The sequence below is a fragment of the Electrophorus electricus genome, chromosome 4 (genome assembly GCF_041902795.1).
Source record: "Electrophorus electricus isolate QZ-2024a chromosome 4, ASM4190279v1, whole genome shotgun sequence".
Classification (NCBI taxonomy): Eukaryota; Metazoa; Chordata; class Actinopteri; order Gymnotiformes; family Gymnotidae; genus Electrophorus; species Electrophorus electricus.
In genome coordinates, this window is record NC_137500.1 from 5,251,459 (window position 1) to 5,279,444 (window position 27,986).

At 42.3% G+C, this 27,986-nt stretch overlaps 2 protein-coding genes across 11 annotated transcripts; one reads left to right on the top strand and one right to left on the bottom strand.

The window, feature by feature from the left end:
- Positions 1 to 206: 206 nt before the first annotated feature.
- slc2a13b (solute carrier family 2 member 13b) lies at positions 207 to 10,220 on the bottom strand. Of its 4 annotated transcripts, XM_081711938.1 has the most exons (13): positions 9,192 to 9,341; positions 8,195 to 8,692; positions 7,865 to 8,024; positions 7,385 to 7,590; positions 6,731 to 6,839; positions 5,864 to 6,027; positions 4,226 to 4,346; positions 2,602 to 2,727; positions 2,318 to 2,436; positions 1,999 to 2,151; positions 1,712 to 1,875; positions 898 to 966; positions 207 to 749 (listed from the first exon to the last, which is right to left on the bottom strand). In XM_081711938.1, exons 2-13 carry the CDS (start codon positions 8,664 to 8,666, stop codon positions 741 to 743), a joined length of 1,872 nt encoding a protein of 623 aa, XP_081568064.1. In that variant the 5' UTR covers positions 8,667 to 8,692; positions 9,192 to 9,341; the 3' UTR covers positions 207 to 740. The 4 variants fall into 4 exon arrangements, with proteins under 4 accessions (XP_081568064.1, XP_081568063.1, XP_081568065.1 ...); XM_081711937.1 differs by lacking the exon at positions 9,192 to 9,341 and adding an exon at positions 10,092 to 10,220 and having other exon boundaries at positions 207 to 966; XM_081711939.1 differs by lacking the exon at positions 898 to 966.
- lrrk2 (leucine-rich repeat kinase 2) lies at positions 9,338 to 27,856 on the top strand. 7 transcript variants are annotated; one of them, XM_027003229.3, is made up of 51 exons: positions 9,338 to 9,717; positions 9,923 to 10,005; positions 10,096 to 10,205; positions 10,589 to 10,677; positions 11,614 to 11,748; positions 12,091 to 12,225; positions 12,592 to 12,723; positions 12,894 to 13,013; positions 13,298 to 13,461; positions 13,577 to 13,656; positions 13,790 to 13,896; positions 14,234 to 14,363; positions 14,461 to 14,588; positions 14,692 to 14,819; positions 15,005 to 15,149; positions 15,380 to 15,519; positions 15,655 to 15,783; positions 16,053 to 16,223; positions 16,435 to 16,699; positions 16,885 to 17,067; positions 17,180 to 17,289; positions 17,365 to 17,437; positions 17,533 to 17,735; positions 17,838 to 18,088; positions 18,396 to 18,544; positions 18,620 to 18,713; positions 18,820 to 19,006; positions 19,221 to 19,402; positions 19,528 to 19,751; positions 19,833 to 19,960; positions 20,108 to 20,326; positions 20,549 to 20,750; positions 20,982 to 21,070; positions 21,171 to 21,352; positions 21,512 to 21,666; positions 21,748 to 21,894; positions 22,082 to 22,273; positions 22,415 to 22,561; positions 22,713 to 22,825; positions 23,169 to 23,359; positions 23,473 to 23,633; positions 23,991 to 24,161; positions 24,449 to 24,549; positions 24,639 to 24,863; positions 24,972 to 25,165; positions 25,274 to 25,346; positions 25,513 to 25,703; positions 25,832 to 25,987; positions 26,122 to 26,339; positions 26,580 to 26,660; positions 26,778 to 27,856. In XM_027003229.3, the coding sequence occupies exons 1-51, from the start codon at positions 9,582 to 9,584 to the stop codon at positions 26,897 to 26,899; spliced, it is 7,641 nt and encodes a 2,546-aa protein (XP_026859030.3). In that variant the 5' UTR covers positions 9,338 to 9,581; the 3' UTR covers positions 26,900 to 27,856. The 7 variants fall into 7 exon arrangements, with proteins under 7 accessions (XP_026859030.3, XP_026859031.3, XP_081568058.1 ...); XM_027003230.3 differs by having other exon boundaries at positions 14,464 to 14,588; XM_035522895.2 differs by having other exon boundaries at positions 9,339 to 9,717; positions 14,464 to 14,588; positions 25,835 to 25,987.
- The last annotated feature ends 130 nt before the right edge of the window (positions 27,857 to 27,986 follow it).

The window sequence follows — 27,986 nt, forward strand, 5'->3', positions numbered from 1 at the left end:
AACTGTATGTGACTATACAGTAGGCTTTCAGTAGACTGTGGCTGTAGCCCATGGAAAGTCTGGTGTGGACTGTCTAAGGTCAGTTTTACTGAGGTCACAAATTGCTCCATATGGGAAAATGTTTCATAGACTCAGCAGGTTTCAGAAGCCACATACTTAGACGTTATTTTGTGTACACCTAAAACAATAAGGACAATGTGTCCATTTGACATTTAATTATTCAAAATTTTATTTAGGAAAAAGTTAAACATTATAAAAACCCTCAACTCAATAATATAGCCAGTCAGACTGAAAATTTTAGATTTTTGTATATACTTTGAGACTGAACATAAGATGGCCTGCTGTTGTTAAACTTCAAATATATACTCTTCCATATATTACTAAAGCATGACCTTTTTTTAAATATATATTTTGGAATAGCTAAAAGGCAATAATCATATTTTTTACCCCAGTCACTGGCAATAGTGCATTAAAAATATTAGGTTAGATTATGTAGAACACAGCAGGACAGTCGCCACTTCCCCTTGTACATAAAGAAGAACGCTGACTCATCTTTTGCACTTTGATTTGTACACATGGCTGAAAAAAAGGAGATTGACTTAAAAAATGAAAATGAGTAGAAACGTTGCGGTTTAATGAAAATGAATGTCAGTTCCTCAACATAGTGTTGTTCTTTCGTTCTTGAAAAGCAGTTTGTTTATTTGTTCCCAACGTTCTGGTCCAGGTGTTACTACTGGTCACTACTGTAGCTGTAGCAGTAGAAAATAAATGGGAAGAACAATAACTTTTACATGTTTAAAGTATGTTTTTTAAACATTGGGTTAATAAACTCCCACCACCCAACCACTGTTCATTTCAGAATAGTGCAAATAATAAATCCTAATATTTACTACTCACTGATATGTAGGAAATTCTGTCCTCTGCTTCTAGTGTCCCATAATTCGACTTTCCCAAGTCCAAATGAGGCTAGAACATTTTAAACTGCCACATTTAGTCAACTGACAAATGTGTCAGGAATAAGTATCTCAAATAACTTAAATATGTTCTGTGAACCCTCACCAGTATCCACATACTATAAAAACCCAGATGGACATATCTACTATAACTTAAAGAAAGTTATGGAAAGATCTACTGCCCTGTACCATAGACGAAAAGCTTGCTCCAGATTCCCAAGGGTTCAGTCCTGTAAACATAAATCTGTATGGCCCCACATTCCAGAGTACACACTGGTTGGATCATTGTTGTAATCTGTTGCAGTCACCCATGGTGACAGCTTTTGATATGTGTTATTCATAATTCAGACAAATAAAAAAATGTCAAAGATGTCTGATAATAACAGTATTGACAATTTACAACATGTTGACCACCCACCTGAGTTTAAATATATAAATGGTAAATAAGTTATTACTTTCCTTCATATATATATATATATATATATATATATATATGTGTGTGTGTGTGTGTGTGTGTGTGTGTGTGTGTGTGTGTGTGTGTGTGTGTGTGTTGCTAAAAAACTATTAGTCAAATATACCATTGCTTCTCTGGAAAGCTATGGAAACTCCATCACCAAGGATCTTGTGAAAATGAAGATTCCATCACCAATGCATGCATTCATTCATTGCGAGAAAAAGAAGAGAGGGGGAAAAGGTGTTTCTAAACCCTACTCCCTATTTGAGAATTCTTCATCTGAGAAATGATTGCCCCCCTTTACCCGAACGTAATGCACTTTTTGGCCATCAGTAGTGTCACAGGTGCAGAGTCTTGTGCTAAACAGAGTCTCTATGTCCTCCAGCACGAGGCCCTTGGTCTCTGGCAGACAACCAAGCACAAAGAGGAAGCTCAGCAAAGCCAAGCCTGAGTACAGGAAAAATGCTCCTAGAAAAAGGCAAAATTCACACACACACACACACACACACACACACAAAATGTTTAAAGGACATCAGCATCCATCTTTGGCAGAGGTCATCAGTGAGGAAGGGCACTAATGGAGACTGGTACCATAGTATGTCAGGTACTGAGCCACGTGGAGGAATGTCAGAGATACAAGAACATTGCAGATCCAGTTGACTCCTGCAGAACATGCGTTGCCTGTGCTCCGGGCCCATAGTGGATAGATCTCTGAGTTCACGGTCCATGGCATAGGCCCCATCCCTGCAGGCACAAACACAGACACTTAAGTGTGTGAAAACACTACAACTATTTATACCCATCATGCCCAGCTCCATTTTCCATAAGCGCATGAAATACATAATTAGCATGCTGTTAAATGAATTGCATTGCATTTGTTTAAAATCATGTAGGGTGGGGCTGTTTTCACCTGGAGCGAAGAAGGCCAGGTAAAGGATAAGACCTAGCAAAACTATCCAAGAGTAGGTGGTTGGGCAGTAGTTATAGGCCCAGAAAGCATCTGTGCTTTCTTGGGTAGTGTTAGAGCACCTGGATGAAAATATACATTATACAATCAAATTACCCCATAAAAGAAACACAAACAACCAATATGTGACAAATATTTAGGAGGAAAATTTGTGTTGCTTGAATTAAAAATTTTGGGGTTTTTTTGTATATTTTGGGAAAAGAAAAGAAAACAAGACACACCCATACCTGCCACTGGCTGCCTCCTCAGTGTTGGCTGGATTAACATGTTCACAAGAGGAGTTCAGTATGGTAGAGCCGTTTTCATTGTAACAGAAGCCACAGTTTGGATCCAGCATGCAGTATTCACAAAATCTAGGAATATGTGTCACAGCATACTTCTTTCACAGCTATGTACTGGAAAATTTAGAAAACAAATAAACAGACATCTCTAAAATGATTAAAACACACAAATCTGGATTAAACAAAAACACATTCTGGATATAAAATGTTTTACATATCCCTACAAAAATGGCAAATGAAACTAAGCTGAATCATGAATCATTCATCAGAACCTTTTTCATCATTAACATGAAATTTCCACCTATAACAAAGTTAAAAAACATGCAAACATTTTAATGTAAAATAAATAATGAAATATATCTTACAATAACCTGGTTGCATAAGTGTACACATCCCTAAATTAAGACAGATATGTTAATGTTGCCATAGGCCTCTTTGCCGCCTCTCTCATCAGCTTCGTTTGGAGGAATGTCCTGCTCTGGATAATGTCACTGTTGTGTCATTTTTTTTATTTAACTTGTTTATGATTGTCAGCACTGTATTCCATCGTGTAAACAATGCCCTGGAAATTTCTTTGTACCCCCTCTGGAAAAATAGCTTTTAACAATGAGATCATGCTTTGTAGGCTCTTTGAGGGCCATGGCTAAGTCAGTGCAATGTAACCAAGACGTTATCAGGAAAATCCTACAGGAACAGCTGAACTTAATGTTAATTTAGGGTTAATCAGAATCACTAAAACTGATGCCAGGTGAATACTGCTGTTGTATAATGTTGATTATGATTATGATTGATGGTTGATTATGAACACAGCTACCTCACCACTTATAAAAAGCTATGTACACTTATGCAAGCAGGGTCCATCCCCTGCCCACCCCTATTTATAGCTGAAGCCAATTCCCACTTGTCAGATTTATTCTCCTAATCATATGACAGCTGCCAACCAGGGAGGGTGAGGGCTGTCACATGCTTCCTCCGGGGTACATGCAGCCAATTCCGGCAGCTCATGCAACGTCAAGGGGCAGGATAACACACTCAGAGGATAGCACTCTCCACCCTCTTCTGATAAATGAGTTCACAGACACCCATGGCCTGTGTGGTCTCTATACTCTTTCTCCCCTGTACATGACAGGAGAGTGAGTACACCACCTCTCCCTCCCTAATGGTATAGCAAAATTCACTCTCTCAGGCTCCTGGCCACAAATGGCTGAGGCATTATTGGGCACAGACTGGGGATGATAAGGTGAATATTTTCCTCTTGCAAGGCTATTGCTTTTATATATATATATATATATATATATATATATATATATATATATATATATAGTTCTTTGCTGCATTTTTTTTACTACCTCTACATCATTTTCAGTACATTTCTTTCTCTCTCTCTCTCTGTCTCACACACACACACACACACACACACACACACACACGTCACATAAAAAGATCAAATACATTCTGTCATGATTTATCTTGGTTTCTTTTTTTTTCTTTTTTCTTTTTACAAGAAAACTTGCCAATGTTATAGGTTTGCGTAGATTTTTATATCCAGTGTAAAATCTATAGCCCTCACCCATAATGTGTGCAGGTTGAATTGAAGAACATGGGATCACTGGGGTGAAAGGTCACTGAAGGAGAGGCATGGGCAGAAAGCAGGAACCCCACCGCCAAAACAAACAAGCTGGCACTGGTGCCTGAGAAATGCATACACACTGTATCACCCTAAGAATCAGAGGTGGGTGAAAATGTGCTACATTAACTCCGATACATTTACTTAAGTAACCTTTTGAACAAACTGTACTTTTAAGAGTTGTTTTAAAAGAGGGCACTTTATACTCTGACTCAATAAATGTACATTTATTCCGTTATTAGTCAATATTCCTTCCATAACATTTAAAAATATTTTTTTACATTTTGTACATTGCGCCACAACCTGTCCAGTGTGGGAGGATTGGTGAAATCCCTTAAAGTGATCACTGAGTGCTGCCGCTTTGCTTAAGTAAGTTAGACAACTGGACAATAGACCGACAAAATGAACAGCGAACAGATACATTTTCCGGGACATAAATCACAAATTTATGAAATGTAGCTCGTCAATATATCATTTTCTTTAAGGATCATATATCTGTGTGTGAAATTGCTGCTCTATCATATTGCTCTCTTATTAATATCAAAGTGTGGTCCGATATCAATGATATTCTAAGAATAAATGCCCAGCTAGCTAAGCTATGTAAAACTACAAAAAGCAGCATCTGAACTGAACTCATGGCGTGCAGGAATACACGCCCCATACTGAGGCATATTTTCAAGATTATAAAGGTTTCAAGGTTATAAAAAAAAAATTTTTTAATTGATTTTATATATTGATATTTCTTACGATTGCGTACAGGTGCAGATCTAAGATAGTCCACGTATGATATCTATGTTAGCTAGCTAGCCGGTCTGACTATTCGATCCCCTAACTGCAATGTAAATATAACGAAAAATAAAAGGTCTAGTAAGTGACCTTGGACAAGAGCTCGTAATAATCCCAGAAGCTACTAATCGCAAAGTGATCACCAAATACAGTGTTGCTTGTGACTTAAGTTATATGCACAATATTTAGTCAATATGAAAAAACCTCATGTAGCAGACATGATCCACCAAAGTTTAGCTGTCTACTTAGGCAAGACAAATAGTTTACAACCGATTATACTCACATATCATTATGTATAGTAGTAGGCTTATGGGTACCAAGGAAATTGGAGCCCCTTTGTGTTGGCAGACTATTATTGGACACTGAAGAGGGATGTTCAAGATTGTACATATTTTAAGTGTAATAACAGCCTTATTTATGAACAAGTAACATGGACTTCATGTAAAATTCACAAACATGCCTGAGAAACATCTTTAAAATAGATTTGAATTGAAATGAGGCCCTCATATTTTACTTTGTGGAACTCACATACACATATATTGTTGCCTTGTGTTATTAAATGAGTCCCAATGAAGTAACTCACTACGTGAGTAGTCTTTTTAACAGATACTTTCTTAGTTTTATTTAAGTAATAATTTTTAAATGACTACTTTTACTTCTACTTGAGTAATGATTATTATTATTTCAAAGTAACAGTACTTTTTACTTGAGTACAGTTTTTGGCTACTCTACCCACCTCTGCTCAGAATTACTGACCCGTGTTTATGAATGTTTTCACTGGTGCTGGATTCTCACCAATTATACTGCCAAGAGTCAGCTTTCTCCTGCCCACTCGCTCTACTAGCCACACTCCCACCAGTGTGAACAGGAAGTTGGTAAACGCTGTGACAGCAGCTAGCCAGATGGCCATCCTGTCATCCCGCACTCCTGCCATCTGCAAAATGGTGGCACTGTAGTACCTAAGGATTCACCACAATTCCATGATTAGGCCACATACACTTAGCATCATGAAATTGTAAATTGTGATAAAGGTTTGGAAAAACTGTGTCTTGGTTGATCAACTATATGTATACTGTATAAATTAATATTTTAAAAATACACAAAATGTCTGTCAATCATATACTTTCTTGTGACCTTTCCATAGATTTTTCTCCCCCCTGGCTTCAAAGAACTAGCAGTGGGCTCATAAATATTTATCATGCCACGTCCTTCTTCAGATGGTACTTTGGTACTTATTTGTTTTGTACCTTTTTGTTTCAGCTTTGGGGGGGAGGGAAGTGTTTCTTGTTTTAAAAAATTAATGATAAGCTATCCATTGTGCTTAAGAATGAGGCCGTGGAATTTGTGAGTTGTTTTCATAGTGACCCAGTCCAGAGAAGTTAAAAAAAACTGGGCAGTGAATAACAAATTAGAATAACCTGGTGAGACCAGTGTACTTTGACCTCAGCAACCATGTACTTTAGCTATGACACCATTTTATAAGCTTGGTTAGTTTAAGTAAGACTTCACTTTTGTATCATTTCTACTTAACAAGCCTCCACACAAAATAGCTTAGGCTCCTACTTTTTTTGTAGCAGCTAACTTCGGTTGACAACAATAAACATTTTCCACTATAGACCGACCACCCACATGAGCAGTCTGTACAGTCAACAAATGTCTTACATTACGGTGTTAATCCCGGAGAGCTGCTGGAACATCTGGAGGCCACAGCCAACGATGAGAGCTCTGCGGGCAGGGCCGGAGGCCAGGATACGCCACAGTACGGGACCCCCTGACGGGAAGGCAGTAACAGGACATTGTTAAACACATTTTCATGTCGTGTCTATTGCTTCTTACCTGGAGTGAGGAACAGGTGCTTTTGGGTAACAGCAATGCGTGGAGTTAGCATGGAGTGAGACAGACACTGGTATGGATACTCTGAAGGGCTCATTTATTCTCTTCTTCAACCATATCAAGCCAGATCACATGGCTACTCTCATTCCATTTGTACATAAAGGAAACAGTATAAAGCACCATTAATAAAAAAATATAGAGAAGACCAGCAGAAGGGTGATTCCTGCTGCTCTTCTTAAGTGAACTCCCTCTCACTAGACATGTCCCACAATATACATGAACATAAAGACAAACTAGCTATCTTTTAAAGGCACAGCATAACTCTGTTACACCTGTCCTTTAACTTCAAAGGAATGAAGGCTGTGTATTCTAGTTGGAACCCTCATCTCATCTGCATAACAAGACAAAGTTCTGCATGCCTCTGGGATTCTGTTTGCCTGTTTGTAGGTGAGTCATGAAACCCTGATAAGAGGAGATGCTCACCTCCACTCTCCTTTTCCTCTTCCTCGATGGTGGTCTTGATGCTGTCGTACTCTTCCTCCACATTCTCTGTGCCCCGGATGTGCATGAGCACCTGATGCGCCTGCCGAGATCGGCCCTTCTGCAGGAGCCAGCGAGGACTCTCGGGCAGGAAGAGGAAACCCAGGAACTGCAGCACAGCAGGGATCGCTGACAGACCCAGCATATACCTAGCAGACACCCATCCCCATCCCCCACACGCACACGTGCGCACCCACACACAGTGAAGATCAGGTATCACTTTGTGTATTTGTGTTTGCGCTTATCACCAAAATATAAATAGATGACACTCCTTAGCCTATTTATTTTTTCTAATTAATCTTGCTGGGGGTTTTTTGGGGTTTTTTTTTTTTACATATGAAGCAAATTTTCAAATGCTTCTGAAAAGTTCTCTTCAACTTTCCATAAAGGAAACCTTTTACAAAATATACATTTCTTTCATACCTCCAGCCACCATTGCTCAAATAACTGAAGGCCCCGTCAACCACACTGGCTATGAACTGACCACCAGTGATAAAGAGGGTGTTTATGGTGACCAGCTGACCCCTGAGGTGTGGGGGAGAAACCTCTGCAATGTACACTGGCACTGTCATGGACGCAATACCTTTGGGAAATTAATAACAGGCTACATGTTAAGTTACTGTCTTTTTTGTCCTTTTACCCTCTGTAAACCTTTTACAAGGCAAAATGTCATCCTTTACAGAAATTGTACATAAATAAATAAGGTTGAAAACTGTACAAAATACAACTGTGACATGTGCCATGTATGCTTACCTATCCCAAGCCCAACGACAAGTCTTCCAAAAAGAAGGACCTCTTTATTTGGAGCAATACTTAAAATGATTCCCCCAAACGAAAAAATGGAACTGGCCAGCAAGATGCATATCTTCCGGCCGAACAGACCGTTCAAGTAGCCGCCTGCTAAAGCGGAAAGCGCAGCGGCGCCAACAGTACTGGACACCAGTAGCTCCTGCCAGAGAGCATTCAAATTCATCTCTCTTTTGAGCAAAAGCATAGCTCCAGATACCACTCCGGTGTCATAGCCGAAGAGAAAGCCGCCTAACGCAGAGAAGAAGGCAAGAATGTAAGCAAATTTAGGAGAGCCCTCCTGGATAGCCGTGTTTGATTCCCCTGAGTTCGCATCCGAAGGCGCTGCGTTAGTCCGTTTGTTGATGATGAGGTCGGATGGCGCCCTAATCAGACTCCGCTCGTCCTCTAGTTTTGTATTGCGGATCACCTTGTCCATAGTGCGTAGCTCACAATCATCCTTGTCTAGAGCAGAGAAGGAGACACTTGTTTAAAATAACATTTTACTAAGTCAACAGGATGATAGTTCGGCAGCAGCATCATGGCCCAATATGCTCTCCATTATGCACATTTAATGTAATTTAATGTAATGTAACTCCCAAACACAATATGAAGCAGTTGCGTGACCTACTGCCCATCTTTAAAATGCGTTTGGCGAAATTATTTAAAGAACGAAGAATGGACGTAAAAATGGGAAGCAACGTATTGCATTCACAACATTAACTTATTGTCACTAGCGCGCCCACACAAAAATGTAACGTTTTATAATGGGTTATTAAAAGTATCTTTAAGATGCTGCCAACTAATGTCTTCAGATGATTGTAGGATCTGCGTATGTGCAGTGAACCATAGAGAGTGACAGGCGAAACCGACGAGAAATGCGAGCCATTAAGCTACAATAGATAAAACGCTGAAGACGTCAATGTGACCAACATGTAATTTGCAGGGGGCAGGGAAAACCTACCTTTCAGATAAAATACCCGAAAGTCTTCGTTTTAGACATGGAATTATTGCAGTCTTTTGCAGTATGTACAACTTCCTGTTTGAAAGTTAGCTACAGAAGTCATATGACTTACTTGCCGCTAGCACTAGACACGCCTGTGGCCATGTCGAGGGGTGACTCCTAACTAAACGGGAATCTTTGCTACGAGGACGCAAATTAGGGAACTATTGAATATTTAGATCTGTTTGCAAACCATTGGCTGCGTTAAAGACCGCTTGCTTTGTAAAGTTTGCAGTTGTAAAAACAGACTGCTATGCTGCTTCGTTTTCTCAGCGTCTCAGCTGGATGTCCGTGGAAGGAGTTTATAGTTCTATTTAATGTCAGCTGTAAGACAGCACGTTTGGGAACACCATGGTAAACAAAGAGGATTTGGAGGAAAACCTAAAAAAGCTGTTAGTGCGCCTGAACAACTTACAGGAGGGAAAGCAGATGGGCACCATGGTTCAGATCATACAGGATATTCTTTTCCTCGCGTACTCAGACTGCGGTAAGACCTCATTACTATAATCAAGCTGTGATTTATAAGCCGTGATCTATAAGCCTTCGTGTCAAAAATCGTTTTTTACTTTTCGCATTTTTGAGGTAGAGCTCTTTCCCCCCACTGGCCCCTGTGTGCACTACGCAGTGAGAGCTATATTTGATTGCTGAAATATTTTTGGAGATAAAAGATTCTTCTCTTCTTGGGCCTTCAGCGGCAGAGTTGTTTCAAGGCAAAGACGTCCACGTTCCGCTGATGCTGGTGTTGACATTTTACACCAACAGTAAAGTTCATCAGGTTAACCTTCCTTATAAATATTTAATCACTTATTATATTTACACATTTCTAACCACATTTACTTAATGAAACAACGAGACATTTACCTAGGTGGGATGGTCCTTAATGTGTCGTCTGATGGAGCTCTGTCCTACCATGCTGGACAAGTTTGTCAAACCACTGAACGCTGGGAAAGACTGGGAAGTTTTAGGGGTGCACCAGTAAGTGTGAGAGGCTTTCTCTACAACCTGTAATAATGTCTGTAGTTAGAAACAGCAAGTGAAAGTAACCTTAACCAATCGTAATAGTAAACCTTTCTCATATATGACAATCACTACTGTAGATTGTTTACATTCTGTCTCTCTGATGGACATCACTCTCTATATGAAATCATATCCTCTGCTGTTACTTATAAAACATAGAGAACCTCAAGATTCAAGATTAGTGCCCACAGTTGAAGGACAAAGTAAAAACAATTTCACAACATAAAATAAATGATGAGAGCTAAAGAAATTATTGACATTTGCATTTATTTGAAGCTGTGTGTGTGTGTGTGTGTGTGTGTGTGTGTGTGTGTGTGTGTGTACGTGTACACACCTAAAAGGCAGATTCTGAAGGTTTTGTCCCTGCATCAGAAGGACTCTAAAGTGATGATTGTAGCACTGCAAGCTTTATCCTTGCTGCTGAAGTCAGGTAAACCTGCTATTATCAGCCCCTCTTACTGAACATTCTCATGCTCAGGAATAATTGTATCAAAAGAACTGCTGGAGTCTGATGTTGCATGTCCTTGTGCACATATGTGTTTAACTATAAGTCACATTTAAATGTTAAATGATCAGATCAATACTGTTTGTTTAGAGATCTGTCAACTACACGGCATATGCTCTAGATTCTGTTCAACTGTGTGTCTGGCCACTCTTTGTCAGTAAAAGAAAAGCATACCTTTTTGCTAAATGTAGCATGTCCTTTCTGTTTCCTTGTGGACCTCAGCACATGCATGCACTGTGCAGTGAGCATACGGTAACAGAGCACTGTAACATGGAGCGATCACGAGGCGGATGCATATGCTGAGAGGAGTGAGATTTATTAAGGGCAAATCCACAATCAGAGTCATTAGAATGGTCTGGGGTCAGTGAGCCAACATGGAGAGTCTAGGAAAACATTGCAAACGAGACAAAAAGCACCCAATAACAGAAGACAGAAAAAGCTGTAATAAGGGACACAACAGAAACAGGCAATGTACAAAATTGCAGGCAATGTGATAACACAGAGGCTAGATCAAACAACTATGCAAAACAAACGCAATCAAGTCATAACTAACAGGGAAAATCAGGGTATAAATACACAGACAGATGAGCATTAACAATGAACAGGTGGTAACTAATGAAAACAGTAAATACCAAAACAAAGCCCGGAACAGGAACGTTGAAGGTGTAACTAACAAATGGAACCAAAGCAAAACAGCCATGAGAGAGGGTAACCAGGGAGACCGGGTGCTAGGGAGGGCCAGTCGTGACAAGGACATACTGTAGCCATTATGCAATAAAAAACTGTATATTCACCAGAGCACTATGGAACCCCTGCACATCATTGAGGCTTTTTTTGGTATGTGTTTGCATGGTGTGGCAGATGAGCTGGTGGTGATGTTACTGGAGGAGGAGATGGATGTGTTTGAGCTGGTGGTGGAGGCCATGTACACTTTCCCCCACAGTGAGGAGGTGCAGCTCCAGAGCTGCTCTGCTCTCCGCCCCCTGCTGGAGAGAGGTGAGGGAGGTGATGCATTTCTGCTTCCCCTGTTGTCACTGGCATTGCTAATCAGTCATTCATTAGCACTGCTGATTGTGGGCTGATGCTGCTTTACTGCCTGTCCTCAGAAGTCTGATCTGGCACATATAATATTCAATATTGTAGTATTGTTTTAAAACCAATAGGACTGTTGGTGGGTTTTTTGTTTTTGTTTGTTTGTTTTTGCACTACACGCCAGATCTATTCATCACTGCAGCTGTATAGTGGAAATCTGTGTGGCAGTTCTTTTTTGTGTGCGTGTGTGTGTGTGTGTGTGTGTGTGTGTGTGCATGCATGCGCACCTGTATGTGTGTTCTCCAGTTCCAGAAGAGCACCTGATGGAATTTATTGAGAGGAAGGACCATGCTGCTGTTCTGAGTGCACTCAGTAGATTCAAGGAGAGTGAGAGTGTAGTGTTGTCTGCACTGCAGGTCCTCATACCATTGGCTGGGCCTGGTAAATCATGCTGCTGTTCTAGTTTCTGTCCAAACTACACCCTGTAGATTTGTTTGCCTAGCATTTTCTATGCTGATGAAAAATGGAAAGATCCGAGATGGTTTTCAGAAACCTATAAAGATCTGAGCATAGGGCCATAGAGAGAGTGGGGCAAAAGACATAATGAATGGAATAACTGAGTTAGTGCATTTAAACTTGAAATACCCCCTAACAATTAAATTCTAAGCCAGAAGAACTGGCTTCATTTGAAGCATCTTTATATAATTCAGTCTATCACATTCATTCAGTAATATTAAATGGTGGGAGATGGGGGGGGGAGTTAGGTGGCACACAATGAAGAAACTGAATGTTTTTTTGTGTGTTTAGCAAGCAATGTTGAGATTCTGATGTCCAAGACTGAGAGATGCTACAGCTTGCTGTGCCAGGCTGCAGTAGCATGCTCCCACTCAGAGGCTGTACAGGAAGTGGCATGCCGCCTACTGCAGAAGTTCACCTCAGGTGAGCAGGGGTCAAGTGTAGTGCCATGCAGGTAGAATTATTTCTAAGGGGAAACATGGCGTCATTCCCATTGTAATTCATTTCAGTCATGAGCAACTGATTTTTTTGAATCTGTTTCTGACATGAAGAATTGACCTCTTCAGTTGTAACTGTAAATTTCTGTCTTGCAGAGAGTTATTTTAATATCCTGGTGCTAAATGACGTCCACAGAGTGGCTGTGAAGGCATGTCTGTCTTATCCAGACAATGCGCCTCTCCAAGCTGCTTCCCTCTCCTGTCTCGCTCTGCTTAGTAAATCTTCCGCTTTCCAACCTGTATACATTTATGCAGATTTCTAGAACATTTGCTAACTTTGCAGTAAACCCATGTGTTTCATTGATTATGAATACTGATACATCCATGTAGTATTGAATGTTTGTTATTAGTACAAGATTATTTCTGATGGCTTAATTACATAATAATATATTGGTAGCTTAATAGTGTAGAAAACCCATTACTATAATATCATGAGCCTAATCTTTTAGTTCTCGACTGAACTGTATGAAAAACTGACCACTTGACCTCCAATCTCTCAGCAAAGACAATCGTGGAGAACAAATACCTTGAAAGAGGATGTAATGAGGAAAAGGAGGGCAGGGTGAAGATAGCGGGGGATGGTGGAGGCACAGAGGCAGGCTTGGTGTGGAGAGAAGCTTGCTGTACAGCCCTAGACAGACACGCTGAAGATGCTGAAGTGCAGGTAGGTGTCCTGTGCCTTCTATAGTGCTTTGGGCACCGTTGTCCAACTCTGGTTGTTGTTATGAAGGTGTTATTATCTGTCGCCATGTCTGTCCTGTATTCCTCTGGCTCGTCAGGAGGCTGCGTGCTGGGCCCTAAACAGCTTGATGCTCTATGGCAGTGCACACGACCATATATATGTGGAGCCAAAGGGAAGGTTCGATTGAATTATATGCTCTGAAACAGTAAAACTCTTGCTTATAGAAGCAAAATATTGTTTTACATAAGCAGTGATGCTTAAGCATTAATACATCTCTCTCTGTCTCTTTCTATCTGTGTACGTGTTTTAGGCCTCCTATACATACTCAGATAATGGCTATCATGCTTTTGCACTCTTTGAACGTTGGTGTGTTTCAGGCTGCTACAGCTACACTGGGCACACTCGTACGGAGACACAGTAAGTTGACTATACCACTGCATTTATTCCATTGGTCCAAGCAAGATATTTCAATTTCATCCATATTGCTAATGTAATACAGTGATTATTACATTTTATATCATTAATTGCAGGAAACCTCCTGAAATTCCTAGCTGTTTTATCTTGTGAAAAAAAATACTGATATAAAGATAAAACATTTTTCATAATCAGCAAAAAATAAATGTGTTGCTTGTTACTATATGTAGGTTTGTGTCCAAGATGTGAATATAATGTTGTGCCATGTTATGAATTTATTATCTGTGTATGTGTAATGTTTGTGTAACGCTGCAAATGTAACACTTTTCTCTGTATGCAGGTAAAATGAGGTCTCTGCTGCTATCCCATGGCATCCACTACAACATTCTGGAACTGATGAAGAGACACAGCAGCTCCAGTGAAGTGTGTGTGAGCGCCTGCAGGTTTCTGCACGTGCTCTTCCAGGGAGGGTAGGAGCCCATTCTTCACCTGCCATGTTTCCCCAGTTATGCAGTCTCATGTAGTATTAAGCCTCACCACTGTGCCCTCCTCATCCACTGCTGCTAGCAGGAGGTTGGGTCTGGACGATGGCATCATGGCTCTGGGACGCATCCTCGTCGCTATGAGGGACCACAATTTCGAGCCTGAGGTTCAGCTGGTTGGTCTCAGAGCCAGCCTGGTGCTCCTCAACCCAGGTAAGAGCTCTGCCCACCGTGCCATGCCTCCACCAAGCACAGCTCCTAGCATGCTCCGTGTGAAGGGGGTGTCCTTAACGAGTGTTTGTGTTAATGTGGGCAGACCGCAGGCTGAGGGAGCATGGTGTGTCCGTGGCAGATCCAGACACTACAGATGTGGGTCTCCGAGTGCTGAAGAACCAGTGTCTGGTAGAGAAAGCTCATACTGTCTACCTGGAGGCATTGAACAGAGTGAGGGCCACATGTTCATAACTTCAGCAATCCCAAATGTGGCACAGCGTCATGTGCTACAGGACACAACAGCTGCACACACAACAGCTGCCATTTTTGTCATGGATAAACGTGTGTGTGCGTATGTGTATGTGTGTGAATGTTTGTGAATTTGTGTGTGTGTATGTATGCATACACACATGCAGTTCATTAGCAGTGTGGACATTCAGGAATGTGGCCTTGCTGTCCTCTCGGTACTGTCTGACTGTTCTGGAGCAGTTGACCTAATGTGCCAACAGGGGGCGATAGACACAGTTCTACACACATTACAGATGTTTCCACAGAAACGTGGTGAGCACCTCTTATTTTTCACAATAGGATCAATTTGTAATACAGATTTCATTCAATTTGATTTCTGAATCTGAAGATGGCTTTACTGACCTGCAGAGCAACAGAGAAAATACTCAGATACTGAGATAATAGACAAAGATCCCGGGTGTCTGTGTGTCCTTTCTAAGCCAAATTTGCCGGCACTAAGGTCAGGGTCTGGTGACTAAAACCCTCCTCTTTGTTCTCTGTAGAGATTCACTTCTGGGGTCTGAGCCTCCTGTTTCATCTCATCTCTAAGAAGAAGCTCTCACACATGATGGTGCCCGTGTTGGCCTCTGTTCTGGTGTCTTGTGTGAGGTGGCATAAGGAAGATGGAGCAGTGCTTCTGAAGGTGGGTCACAGCAGTGCTCTGTTAGCTTTCCAGTGAGAAGACATTCCACATTTCTGCCTGTTCGTGCTGAAGGCCTGAGGCCTGAGATGGCTGTGTGGTTTGTTTGTGGGTTTTTTTTGACCATTTGGTATGCAGGGGTTTCAGGTGATATGGAAACTGCTGGACACCAGCTCGGGTGCAGCTGTGGAGCTGGAGAAAGAGGGCTTTGAGAAGGACATCTTTCAACAGCTGAGGGAGACCTCTCGTGATCAGAGATATAGTCCAGTGAGAGAGTGTGTGTGTGTGAGTGTGTGAGTGTGTGTGTGTGTGTGTGTGTGTGTGTGTGTGTGTGTGTGTGTGTGTGTGTGTGTGTGTGAGAGAGAGAGAAAGAATGTATTTAAATATCATATGAAATAATGTAAGAGATATGGAATAATGTAAGAGTGTTATTTCACAGTATCATATATGTATGTAACTTTAGTTGCAGTTGCCTTCATTCTTAAAGAAGGTAAACTGGTTGAGAAACAGTCCTGTGGTCTCTCCATGCATGTTAGCTGCAGAAGCTGAGCTGCTTGTGCCTGTCCAAAATGGTGGTGGACAGTGAGATCTGCTATAGACTGCTGGAGAGGGTGTGCGAGGAGGAGGACGTGGTCATGGCTGAGTGTCTCATCCAGCTGGGTGCTGATGTCAATAAGAAAACCAAAACTGACTCTCTGATATACCAGGTGACTTGTCACTGGACTTTAAGTTTAGGACTGATGTAGAGTGATTTAAACCATGAGGGAAAGAAAACAAGAGTTTGCCAAAGCTTATGGTTCTATTTATTTTAAATCTTATGAATGTATCCTGTATGTCACCAGTTCAAGAATGCACATTCAAACAGAATAATGCCAAGTGTATGCCTAAATCTGTGACTGTGTTTATGTAAACTTGTAGGTGTGTGAGCGCGGCGGGCCATTAGCTCTGGTTGAAATACTCGTCAGTTGTGGTGTACGCGAGCAACAGCTGCGTTTGGCTCTGGGCGTGTGTATGAGGAGAGGAGACGGACCTGTGGTCACCCTGCTCCTGGGTCGGCTGGGTCTGGACCCTGCCAACAGCGCCCTCTGCCTGGGTGGCTTCCGACTTGGCCATGTGAAGGCCAGTTGGCTCAGTGCCCTCCTTTCAGATCGCAGACTGCCCCCTACTGTCCAAACGAAGAATAGTGAGTTAAGCAGTTACTTGATCTGGTGTTTCTCAGCTTAGTTTTCACCATGCAGTGACTGTACTGGTGTTATAATTAGCTCGTACCTTGTCAAGGTGATGTCTGTGTTTGCTTTTTGAAGCTACAGGCTTTATGATTTGCGCAGAGTGTACCTAATCTGCATGTGCGCATTTGTGTGTATGCAGATAAAGGTCGATGTCTGGCAAGGCAAATACTAGCCCTGCAGAAAAAGAGGGGTCTTGGGCTTTCTAGACTTGAGGGTGATGTAAACTCCTCAGAGTATTTCTCTGATGAGGAAAGTGATGACCCCTCCCACATCTCTCTAGACGACAGCCTGGTATTTGCCTTTGAGGACTTGGTGAGTGATGGTAAGAGTGAGTTTTCACTTTTCATCTAAAGTGTGGTTACTGGCGACTTCATATTTAAGAGTGCAAAACTGAATCTTATTTGACTCTAGGTTTAAATGCTCCTTTTTACTAGAAAGTGATGGCCCTGCTCAGGGGCAGCAGCATTACTGTGATTCGCCAGACGAATTGAGGGGGCGGGCCAAAACAAGGCAGCAGGGACAAAGAAGGCGAGCCATTTCAGAAGTAAGTTTAAGGGCTTGTGTTTATCCACAAAGTGGACTTTTAAAATATTTAAGATACTTAATTGCTTCTTCATAGGGAAGCCATTGTGAGCCTCATCATAATCAGTCCTTGAAAAACAGACTTAGCAGGAATGGTCAGATTCACAGAGGTAAATTACATTGATGAAATGCATGAATTACTAACACAGAAATTCATGATATGCTCTATTAGTCTTGTCCCTGTCTATTAAATCTGCATTACTAGTCCTTTCAGATCGTTCCTCCACTGGTGGCCTGCTGTCAGGGATGGACAGGGATTACATTAGACTGCTAGACCTCTCAGGCAATGAGCTGGATTCTCTGTCCTGCTTCATGGAGGATACTACTGTCCAGCAGCAGCTTAAGCACCTCCTACGCCTCGATCTCAGCAGCAACAGCCTATCAGACTTCCCCCGATCTCTCTGTGAGGTACCTGTGAGCCAATCAGGAGATGTTTCTTAGATACTCATTTTAGTGTTTACATTAAACTGCAGCTTAATGCCACTTCTAAAACTCTGATGTATATTTTAGAGCCTGCGAAGCCTCACTCGATTAGATCTCCAGGGCAACAAACTGCAGTCACTTCCGGCTGAACTCCTGAGCTTACCCTCACTGAGCATGCTCAGTGTGTCACGAAACTGTATTGGCCCTTTGCTCTTTCTGGACCCACATGTGCACTGTCCAGCTCTCCGCCAGCTTAACCTGTCATTTAACGACATCACCGCCTTCCCTTCCCAGCTGCATAATGCCATGGAGAACCTTGAAGAGCTCTCACTGGAGGGGTATGATGGAAAAAAAAGTTTCTGCTCCCAAGTCAGGATGGCACAAGTCCTTTTGAATGTTGGATAAACAAAAATTTATTTTCTTCTACTGAATCTGTGTGTGTGTGTGTGTTGAATGGAATCAGTAGAAGAATTGGTGTGTAATATGTATAGTATATGTGTTGAACTGAATCAGTCGAAGAAAAGCAATGTAATAAGAAAAGCTTTGTGTAATATGTATAGTATATGTGTTGCATAAACAGAGAAGTTTTCTATTACAGTGGTCCCCGGTATGCTAATTTTTTCATGTTAACTATTTGTTCCACAGGAATCAAATCTCAGAACTCTCACTTCCTCTCAGTCTTGCTGAGCTGAAAGTGTTGGATGTTTCTAAGAATGAAATCGCTATTATCACTGATGACTTCTTGGCGGGTTGTTCTAAGATGGAAACGTTCAATGCATCTATCAACAAACTTAGTAAGTATATTTAATGATAAAATATTCTGATGGTGTACCATTGTTTACGTCTGGTTTCTGGGGTTCTTCTTACAGGTTACTTGTTATATCTACCATCTAAAATATCAACACTTAAATTATCCGAGAACATTTTCAGAAGCATTCCCAAAGCAGTTGTTAAACTACCAAAGTAAGTGTTTTGTAATATTATGTTGTAATATCATGGTTTCTATTGAAATAGCAAAATATATGCATTTGCAAAGCATTGTACCTTGTCTAATGTATTTTGTATTCAGCTTACGGTCAGTGGATATGAGGAGGAACAGCATCCGTGTTCTGCCTGGTCCACCTGTATGGGCCAGTGCTAATCTGAGAGAACTAATTTTCAGCCACAATCAGATCTCTGTACTGAACCTTGGAGACTCCGTCTCTACATGGGCCCGTCTGGTGAAGCTGCATCTGAGCCATAATAAACTCACTGAGGTAAGGCTTGGTCGATCTTATTTTTCGTCTGTAAAGAGAACCCAAAATGGTTGACCAGATAGAAGGTGATCAGTTGCTAGTAACTGTTATAAATACAAATATCCTGTAGTGGATGTTTACTGTCCTGGATAGAGTGTCCCAAATTGCAGTCTCAACTGAGCCACAGATGAGGAGTTTGTCTTAGTCTCTCACTGTGTGGTGTCCTTGCTGACAGCTTCCTCCACAGATCGGGCTGCTAGAGGAGTTAACATCCCTGGATGTGAGTGCAAATGTGGGCCTGCGCTCTTTCCCTGATGAACTGGGCAGACTGGGGCGGCTGTGGGATCTGCCCCTAGATGGTCTAGAGCTGCAGCTTGACCTCAAACACATCGGCACCAAGACCAAAGACATCGTCAGGTCTGAGGCTAGATGGTCTTAATTCTCCATCCCTTTACTGTTGTATTAAAGTGTCTTAGATGGCATAGTGCTTTGTTGGACGTTAAATCTGATGTCTCGTCCCCCTGCATGTGCGCTTGAATTAGGTATTTCCAGCAGCGTCTGAAGAAGGCTGTCCCGTATTTCCGGGTGAAGCTGATAGTGGTGGGTAGCCCGGGTAGTGGTAAGACCACGCTGATCCAGCAGTTGATGAAGCTCCGACATTCCCATCAGAACTCCAATATGGCCTCCACCGGAATACGAGTCACAGACTGGACTATCCGAGACCGCGACAGGAGGAGCATGGTTCTGAACATCTGGGACTTCCCAGGTCTGCTTCTCGGGTTCAGCAGGCCTCGCAGTAGCTCGGATGCATGAGAGCGTTCTAACCATACTTTTTTTGGTCGTGCAGGTGGGGAGGAACACTGTAACTCACATGCTCACTTCATGAACTCCAGAGCACTCTACTTAGTACTGTATGACCTGAGTAAGGGAATCGGCGAGCTGGATGCGCTCAAACCCTGGCTGTTCAACATCAAAGTGAGCCGTGTGTGCTTTAAAGAGGCTATTGGGGAAACAACATTTATTATTTCTGCTTAAGACATAAAGGATTACTGGATTCCATCAGAGGATTTGTCTTTCTTCTCTTCACCGTTTTGTTGCTTTTCTTCCTTTTTTTCCCCCTAGGCACTTGCCCCTGTGTCTCCTGTGATTGTGGTCGGCACGCACCTGGACGTGTGTGAGAATACCCTGGTGCAGGAGTGTGTGCGTGCTCTCCGTGAGCAGGTCCTGTCCTGCCCAAGTTTCCCAGCCATCAGGGAGAACCACATGCTGTGTGCATGTGAGGAGTCAGATTCCATCAGCAGACTACGCAAGGCCATTGCTAGGGAGGCCAGAGGCTTTAAGGTGACTCTCAAAATGAGGGCCTCTGTGAGCATGAAGGGCTTAACCTTTCACTGACCATTTACTTTTCCATTCAGTGAGTTCAAAAACACATTTAAAAAGGTTGAAAAGGCCAGTCATGTCATTTTTTTCCTGAGATGTAAAGGTCAGATAAATATTTTTCCCCCACTGTCTTTCAATTGATGCATAAGTGTCATGCAGCATCCTGTGTACGACTGTGGTCAGATTCAGGGGCAGCCTGTGATGGGGCAGCTAGTTCCAGATTGCTACGTGGAGTTGGAGCGGCGGCTCCTGCAGGAGAGGAGCCGTGTGCCAGCTGAGTTTCCCGTGCTCAGACACAAGCGCCTCCTGCAGCTCATCCTGGAAAGCCAGCTGCAGCTGGATGACGGAGAAATACCTCATGCCATCCACTTCCTCAGCGAGACCGGTGAGAAGTCACCAACTTTGAAAGACCTTTTTTCTCTTCCTCTTCTCTGTTTTTTGTGATGACCTCATTTTTATTTATTTATATATTTGTTTTTTCTATATATATTTGTTTATATTCATTTGTTTTTATTTTGCATGTACAGGTACCAGTGCTATTGCTTTCACTCTTTCACTGTGTGTGTGTGTGTGTGTGTGTGTGTGTGTGTGTGTGTGTGTGTGTGTAAAATCCTAGGTGTCCTCTTCCATTTTGATGACCCAGCACTCCAACTCAAAGACTTGTACTTCGTCAACCCACAGTGGCTATGCACCATCATCTCACAGGTCACACACAAAGAACCACAGTTGCACAAAACGTACATCTCTCCCTCACACACACACGTAGACATGCCCAGGCATGATTTTTGTGGCTGTTTGCTTCTAGACTCTGAGGAGCTCAAGTCTGTGCGAGAGCACTGGAGGGGTGGTGCAACGTTCAGGGCTGGAGAGGTTTCTTAGTGAGAACCACTGTTTCCCTAAGGACCTCCACATGCAGTATTTCAAACTACTGGAGAAGTTCCAGATTGCCCTGCCATTTGGGGAAGAGGAGTTTCTGGTGCCCAGCAGGTACCTACTCTCTGCTCAACAAGCCCACCTGCAACATTGAGATACCAGGAGTGGAGAGGGAAGGTGTTAATAAGATTATACTTAGAAGGGGATTTGCAGCATCTAAACTTGAATCTTTTTTGCAAGAAAGTTACTTAAAAACAAACATTTTCTGTGTAGTTTGTCTGATAAAAGACCAGACTTTGAGCTTCCTCACTGTGAGAACTCTGAGGTCATTGTGAGGGTCTATGAGATGCCCTATTTCCCCATGGGCTACTGGTCCAGGCAGATTAATCGGCTCCTGGAGTTCTCCTCCTTCATGCTGTATGGCAGAGGTAAAGTTATTCGTTTTTGAGCAACTCCCAAAACTGGGTTTGGAGGGCAGATGTTTTATAACAGGAAATATTTATTTTCAGAGAAAGTAATGAGGCCCGACCGAATCTACTGGAGGACAGGGGTGTACTTGAACTGGTCTGCTGATGCGTACTGCCTAGTAGAAGCATCCTCAGTGAAGAACAACCCTGCCAGCTTTGTTAAGATCACTGTTCCATGCTCCCGCAAAGGTATATTATCCTTATAAAGCTGTTGTTGACAGGTCATCGGGAATACTATTTGGTTGCTACACCATGGCATCACTGTCACCTCTCTTTCTTAGTCTTGATGTGTGTGTTGATTATTGCAGTGGTGGTGGTGAAGATGATGATGATGATGATGATGATGATGATGATGACTTGACTGTGGTCTCTGTAGGTCATGTCCTGTTAGGCCAGCTGGTTGATCATATTGATTCTGTGCTGGAGGAGTGGTTCCCTAGCCTCCTCAACACCGATATCCATGGCGATGGTGAGACGCTGCTGAAGAAGTGGGCCCTGTACAGCTTTGATGACTCACAGGAATGGAGCAAGATGCAACTGGAGGAGCTGCTGAAACATGTGGATAAAGGTCGACATCACCACCATATCCATGCCAATAATGTAACATGGAAATGTTGAACTGTGCACTAGGACAGTTAGGACAGTATTACATGCTGATAAGGAAGGCTGTGCAGTGTGCTGTTTTTACATGCTTTAAAATGTTTTTCAGATGGTTTACTGGTGAAACCAGAAGACCCTCATTGTACAATACCCATCTCCCAGATCTGCCCAGACCTGGACCTGAGTGATCAGCCAGCCAGTACCATGCTGGACCCTGAGGAGCTCGAGTTGGATCTCTCCAAAGAGTATCTGCTTGGTCAGTAGACACCAAGTTTCTCTAAGCACATTAGTGATATCTGACACTTTATACTTCTAAGATTGTTAACCTACCTCATATTAATGAGTGGGGTTTGCAGGAGCACATTAGTTTGATCATTCCATTCATGTTGTGTTCTGTTGTCTTGTAGGGGACGGAGGCTTTGGCTCAGTGTACCGAGCAGCATATAAAAATGAAGATGTTGCTGTAAAGATTTTCAACAAACATGCATCAGAGCTCTATGTTCATAGACTAGTGAGACAGGTGATGTCTTATTGCCAAGTTCATATGTTGTAGTAAACATTTGGTCTGTTTTACCTCTGCAAAGTGATTTGCAGATAGAAGTCTTAAGACCCTCATGCAGTTCATTCATGTATATATACAGACTAAATCAACTAAATCAAGGTTTGAGCTGTTGCTAATTTGTTTCTCCTGGACATTTCTGTTTTAATGATTCAGTCCTATTGAAAGAAATTTAGTTATGCCAGTTGTGTCAATGACAAATGCACTTTGGTGAGAATCAGTGTTTAAGGGGTGGCACTCTATGGCTACCACCCTGTATGGTGACCTTCCTCACACCATTGAGTGTGTCTCTCTGGGTCTGCAGGAGCTGGTGGTGCTGAGCAGACTGCGTCACCCTAGTTTGGTGGGTCTGATGGCTGCAGGGAGCTGTCCTCACCTGCTGGTCATGGAGCTTGCACCATGTGGTTCTCTTGATTCACTGTTTCAGCATGAGAATGGCAGTCTGAACCGCAAGCTGCAGCACAGGATAGCCCTGCAGGTGGCCGACGGGCTCAGGTCTGCGGGCAGCACGCGCAGAAACACACGTGCACTTTGCTGCAGTTATGAAGAATAAATTGAACACCTTTTTGCTTTGTTACAAGTCTCTCTTTTTGTCTTCCTCTGATTAGATATTTGCATTCTTGTATGATAATCTACCGGGACCTGAAGCCTCACAACGTGCTCCTGTTTAATCTGAAGGCTGACTCTGAAATCATAGCAAAGATCACTGACTATGGCATCGCTCAGTACTGCTGCAGTATGGGAGTCAAGAGCTCTGAAGGCACCCCAGGTAGGATTTCCATTGATAGAAAGAAGAGGATGACCTAATCAACCTATCTAAGTGTGTTTGCTGTCATACAGGCCTTCAACTGTAAATATAAAATAAATATTGATACACAATGCCCACCCTATCTACCCAGGCTTAAATTTGGACAAAACAGGGCCATTTTTATATATTGTATCATGGCCATAAGGCTGCCTGCCTGGCCAAGCCATATTTACCCTCCAGGCTACAATGTATAACTTTCTTTGACTTTCTAGCAATGAAAGCAATACTTTCAGCGCACTCTTCAGGGAGGTATATACATGCAGTTTCTGCTATAATGGAACACATCAGAAATGCAAACCACTTGGTAATTCTGTGCAGGTTTCCGAGCGCCCGAGGTTGCTCGTGGTAACGTGATCTATAACGTTCAAGCGGATGTTTATTCGTTTGGCCTGCTGCTGTATGATATTATGACCTGTGGAGAGAGAATCTCAGACGGCGTGAAGTTCCCCAGCGAGTTTGATGAGATTGCTGTGCAAAGGAAGCTACCAGGTAAAGCTACCACCTAAGAGTAGTGACTGGTAATGTCAGACATTAGACTAAAAATAGTAATTGGTAATGTTAGACATTAGAATAACAGAGTAGTGATTGGTAATGCTAGACGTTGGACTAACGGTAGTGATTGGTGAGCCCAACCTTTGTGCTCTTGTCTTCAAGCTTGTCTGTTTTTTCTTGTTTTAAAAAGAAGACACTATTTTATAGTAAAAACCTTGTATTTGTCATCACCATTCTTACAAAACCTGTAACGAGGGGAACTGCCTTTGTAATAACTATTTAAGACCCAGTGGAGCACTATGGCTGTGCCCCATGGCCAAGGTTTCAAAGCCTGATGAGGGACTGTCTGAGGGAGAACCCACAGGACAGGCCTACATCTTCACAAGTAACCCACCGCACACCTGCTAATCCCTCTCTGACACACTCACAAACCTCCATGTTTGCTGCCTGACTGAACTCTCTGCTACTCTCTAGGTGTTTGATCGTCTGAACTCGGGGGAGATGCTGTGCCTGAACAGAGAGCTGACTTTTTGTGGGCTGCCCTGTGAGTGCTTTGTTGTCTCCAATGCTGCTGATGGTCTCAGGGGAAGTGAGAATGGGGTAGCAGGGACTCTGGTCTGGATGGGAGGCCGCAGTAGCAGCAAGAGGCTCGGCTGTGTCACATGTGTGGATCTCCAGACAGAGAAAAGCTCCACAAGGGTAATGTGGAGCACTGGTGTAATGCTGTTAGATGAAAGCTATACTTGCTTTGAATTATTTTCAGTGCACTGAAATAGCAGTTGTGTGTGTTCTTTTTCTGACTCTCAGGAGATCGACAGAAGCCCCGTTCTTTGCCTTGTGACTATAAGAGTGCCTGAGGAGGATCATGATTGGTTAATTGCAGGAACACAGCAGGGGTCACTAGTTGTTATGGATACAAGGAATGCTACAGTTTTGCACTGTCTAAAGAGTGTAAAAGATGCAGTGACTTCACTGTTCTTCCACACACCATCTCAACGCAGGTGCAGAACTACATCTGTTAATATGGACAGGGGCTAACATGAAATGCACTTCTCAGTTATGTGTATTATGTGCAGGTGCATTATAAAATTGTATGTTTTTTTTATCAGCTGTTTAAAGAAGTACTTATTAGTGGGAACAGCAGATGGAAAGCTTGTCATTTATGAAGATTCGGTCATAAAGGTATTTTGGCTCTGAATTTCCTATTGTTCCTCAGAATTTCCTTTAAGTTTACTTTGTTCTATGTTCTTTTTGTGAAAATACTTATTTATATGGCATTACAAAAATGTTTACAAGTTTCTAAGGTAATAAGATATTTGCTGAATTGTAGCAAATATTTAATTTCCAGTGTGCGGATGGTGGTCCAGTGAAGGTGTGGCAGGTTGGGAGCATGACCACGCCTCTGATGTGTCTGGCTCTGTCGGGACACTCACAGGACCGCAACACCATCTGGGCTGGCTGTGGCACCCGCGTGTTCTCTCTCGCTGTGGACTACAGCGTCTCCAGGATTATAGACACCCGGCCCACACACCTCCATCAGTTAGTAATCTCAGTGTTCTCCTATGCTTCCTCTATAAGTGTTCCTGTCTTAGGGTAATGGGATGGGTTGTACATGTGCCTGAAGGATGCCTTCCCATATACATTGTCTTTTCCTGGCATTCGTGGAGAAGTCCGCAAAAGCCATCCAGCAGCGTGGCGTCCATCTCCCGCCTGGTGGTGGAGAAGCACGTGTACCTGAGTAAAACTGGAGGACACAGTGTTGAAGTGTGGGACAAGAAGACTGGCAAGATGATTGCCCTCATTGACTGTGTGCAGTTACTTAGGTGACACACACACACACACACACACACACACACACACACACACACACACACACACAATGCTCCAGTGCTTTAATCTTAATTAATTGATAGGGATATGATGTTATTCTCAAAATTGTTTGTATTTCTGGGACCAGCTGTAGCCTAAACGCCAAAGTGTCAAGTTCTAGCATGCCCAGAGAGATGGGGTCATCCTGGTTCTGTGTGAAGGCCCTGCTGGTGCAGCAGAACAGCACACTGTGGATTGGCACCAGAGCAGGACACATTCTGCTGGTGGACCTGGCCACACATCAGCTCCTGCAGACCATCAGCCCTGGCTGCCATTCGGTGCGCAGTATGGCCCCTGCACTCATAGGTACCGGCCCTACTCTGTTCCTCTATCTCTGTTCACTCAGTGTCTGATCACAATAGAGAACCTGTGAAAGCAACATACAACAAAATATAAATTGTGTAATGCCATAAAAAATGAGTTGCTGTGTTCATGAGTTTAACATTCAAAATCTTTTTTTTGTCAGTTGAGGTAAAATAAATTTCAGAGCTCCATAAGCCAGTGCGAAGTCCACAGTGGTTCAGAACCTATTTTTTACTGTTTCAGATACACAAAGCCGAAGAAGTGTGATTCTGGTGTTGGGCAGGCACCTTCGCATGTCTCAAAACCAAATCAAGACTGCATTAGGTAAAACATTTTAATGGTCATTATTGACTAATGTTCCTGTAATTGCAGTGGGTGTGTGAGGTTTCAGAGGCCTTTATCTTTTCTTTTTGTCTGTGTGCGTGCATGCTTTCATGGCAGATGACGTCTCTGTGCTGATTATATGGAATAGTGCCTTGCCTCAAGAGGTGAAGCATCTGAAAGGACACTGTGAGCAGAGACAACATATTACAGCCAAAATCAGAGAACAGGCCTACAACTGAACTTTCTCTCCATCCTCACCTTACTTCTGCCATATTCTAGAGCAGTAGGAAATCTCATCACTAAACACTCCAATGCTGATTGTGAAACATGGTATTGAATTTTAATAGTAAAAAGAGGCCTGTGTGTGAGTTGTTTTGGGTTTTTTTTGTGTTGTTGTTGCCAGTCATATTTCACAAGTAAAGGAAACAATATTTTAAAACTTTTATTTAGATATTGTTTTATTTGGAATATATATTTTGGCTTAACTCCTGGATAAGTTATTTACCACCCAACACCCCCGACCCCCCAAGCACCCACCCACACACACACACACAGTTCAGGGGTTTAGTTTTTCACAATTGGAGCTAGACTGTGTTGGAGCTGAAGTATCCGTGTTTTCACCTAAAAGATAATGATCTCCAGTGAGTTCTGGAGGGTTCCATGTTTGACAATCTGTCCTGACCATTGCCATCCTGTCCAATACCAAAGCACCTAAACTTAAGCTACTCCAATGCTATCTCATGTCATTCTCCACCTTAACACAGAAGCCCTGAGAAAGAGCAATGGATGAAAGCTCAGCATCCTGAAGCAGTGGTAAATGTACATGGGGAAGTAATTCCCTGCTGTTGCCATGGTATATGCTGTATCAATATATAAGAAAACATTTATTTTTAATTACATGTCTATCTGAATATTTTACATTATGTGCACACAACATTATTCCATTATTATTAATTACACCTGTGATCCGATGCTGCATTTTCAAAAAGGGATGACAATCATTGTAATTGTAATGCATTGCAATACTTTCCATCTTTTTTGGACCTACTTGTTAAAGAACTGGAAAATCAGCCAAAGAAAGAGAATGCTCTCATTAGTTTATTTATTGTCAGTAAAAATATATTTGTATGTGCATGTTGCTTTTGTTCAATGGAGTAAATGTTCTGTGAATGAATAAAATTTTATTTTACTTGTCAGCTGTGTGAGTATTATTGTTATAAATGATGATATAAATTGTTTTCTCTTTTGTGTTTGTTCTTTGTATTCTAAATATAACTATTATAAAATATGTTTGTAAAGAAGAGAAATCGGCATAATGGAAACCCC

Bases quoted from the DNA above. Each gene is read 5' to 3' on its own strand.
- slc2a13b (XM_081711937.1), bottom strand. From the start codon at position 8,666: ATGGACAAGGTGATCCGCAATACAAAACTAGAGGACGAGCGGAGTCTG. The intron at 4,347-5,863 runs GTGAGAATCCAG...TGCATTTCTCAG, and splicing joins GACTCTTGGCAGTATAATTG to GCACCAGTGCCAGCTTGTTT. The intron at 967-1,711 runs GTAAAGGGGGGC...AAAATGTTCTAG, and splicing joins AAAAAGTGCATTACGTTCGG to CCTCATTTGGACTTGGGAAA.
- lrrk2 (XM_027003229.3), top strand. From the start codon at position 9,582: ATGGTAAACAAAGAGGATTTGGAGGAAAACCTAAAAAAGCTGTTAGTG. The intron at 20,751-20,981 runs GTGAGAAGTCAC...GTAAAATCCTAG, and splicing joins CCACTTCCTCAGCGAGACCG to GTGTCCTCTTCCATTTTGAT. The intron at 21,071-21,170 runs GTCACACACAAA...GTTTGCTTCTAG, and splicing joins TATGCACCATCATCTCACAG to ACTCTGAGGAGCTCAAGTCT.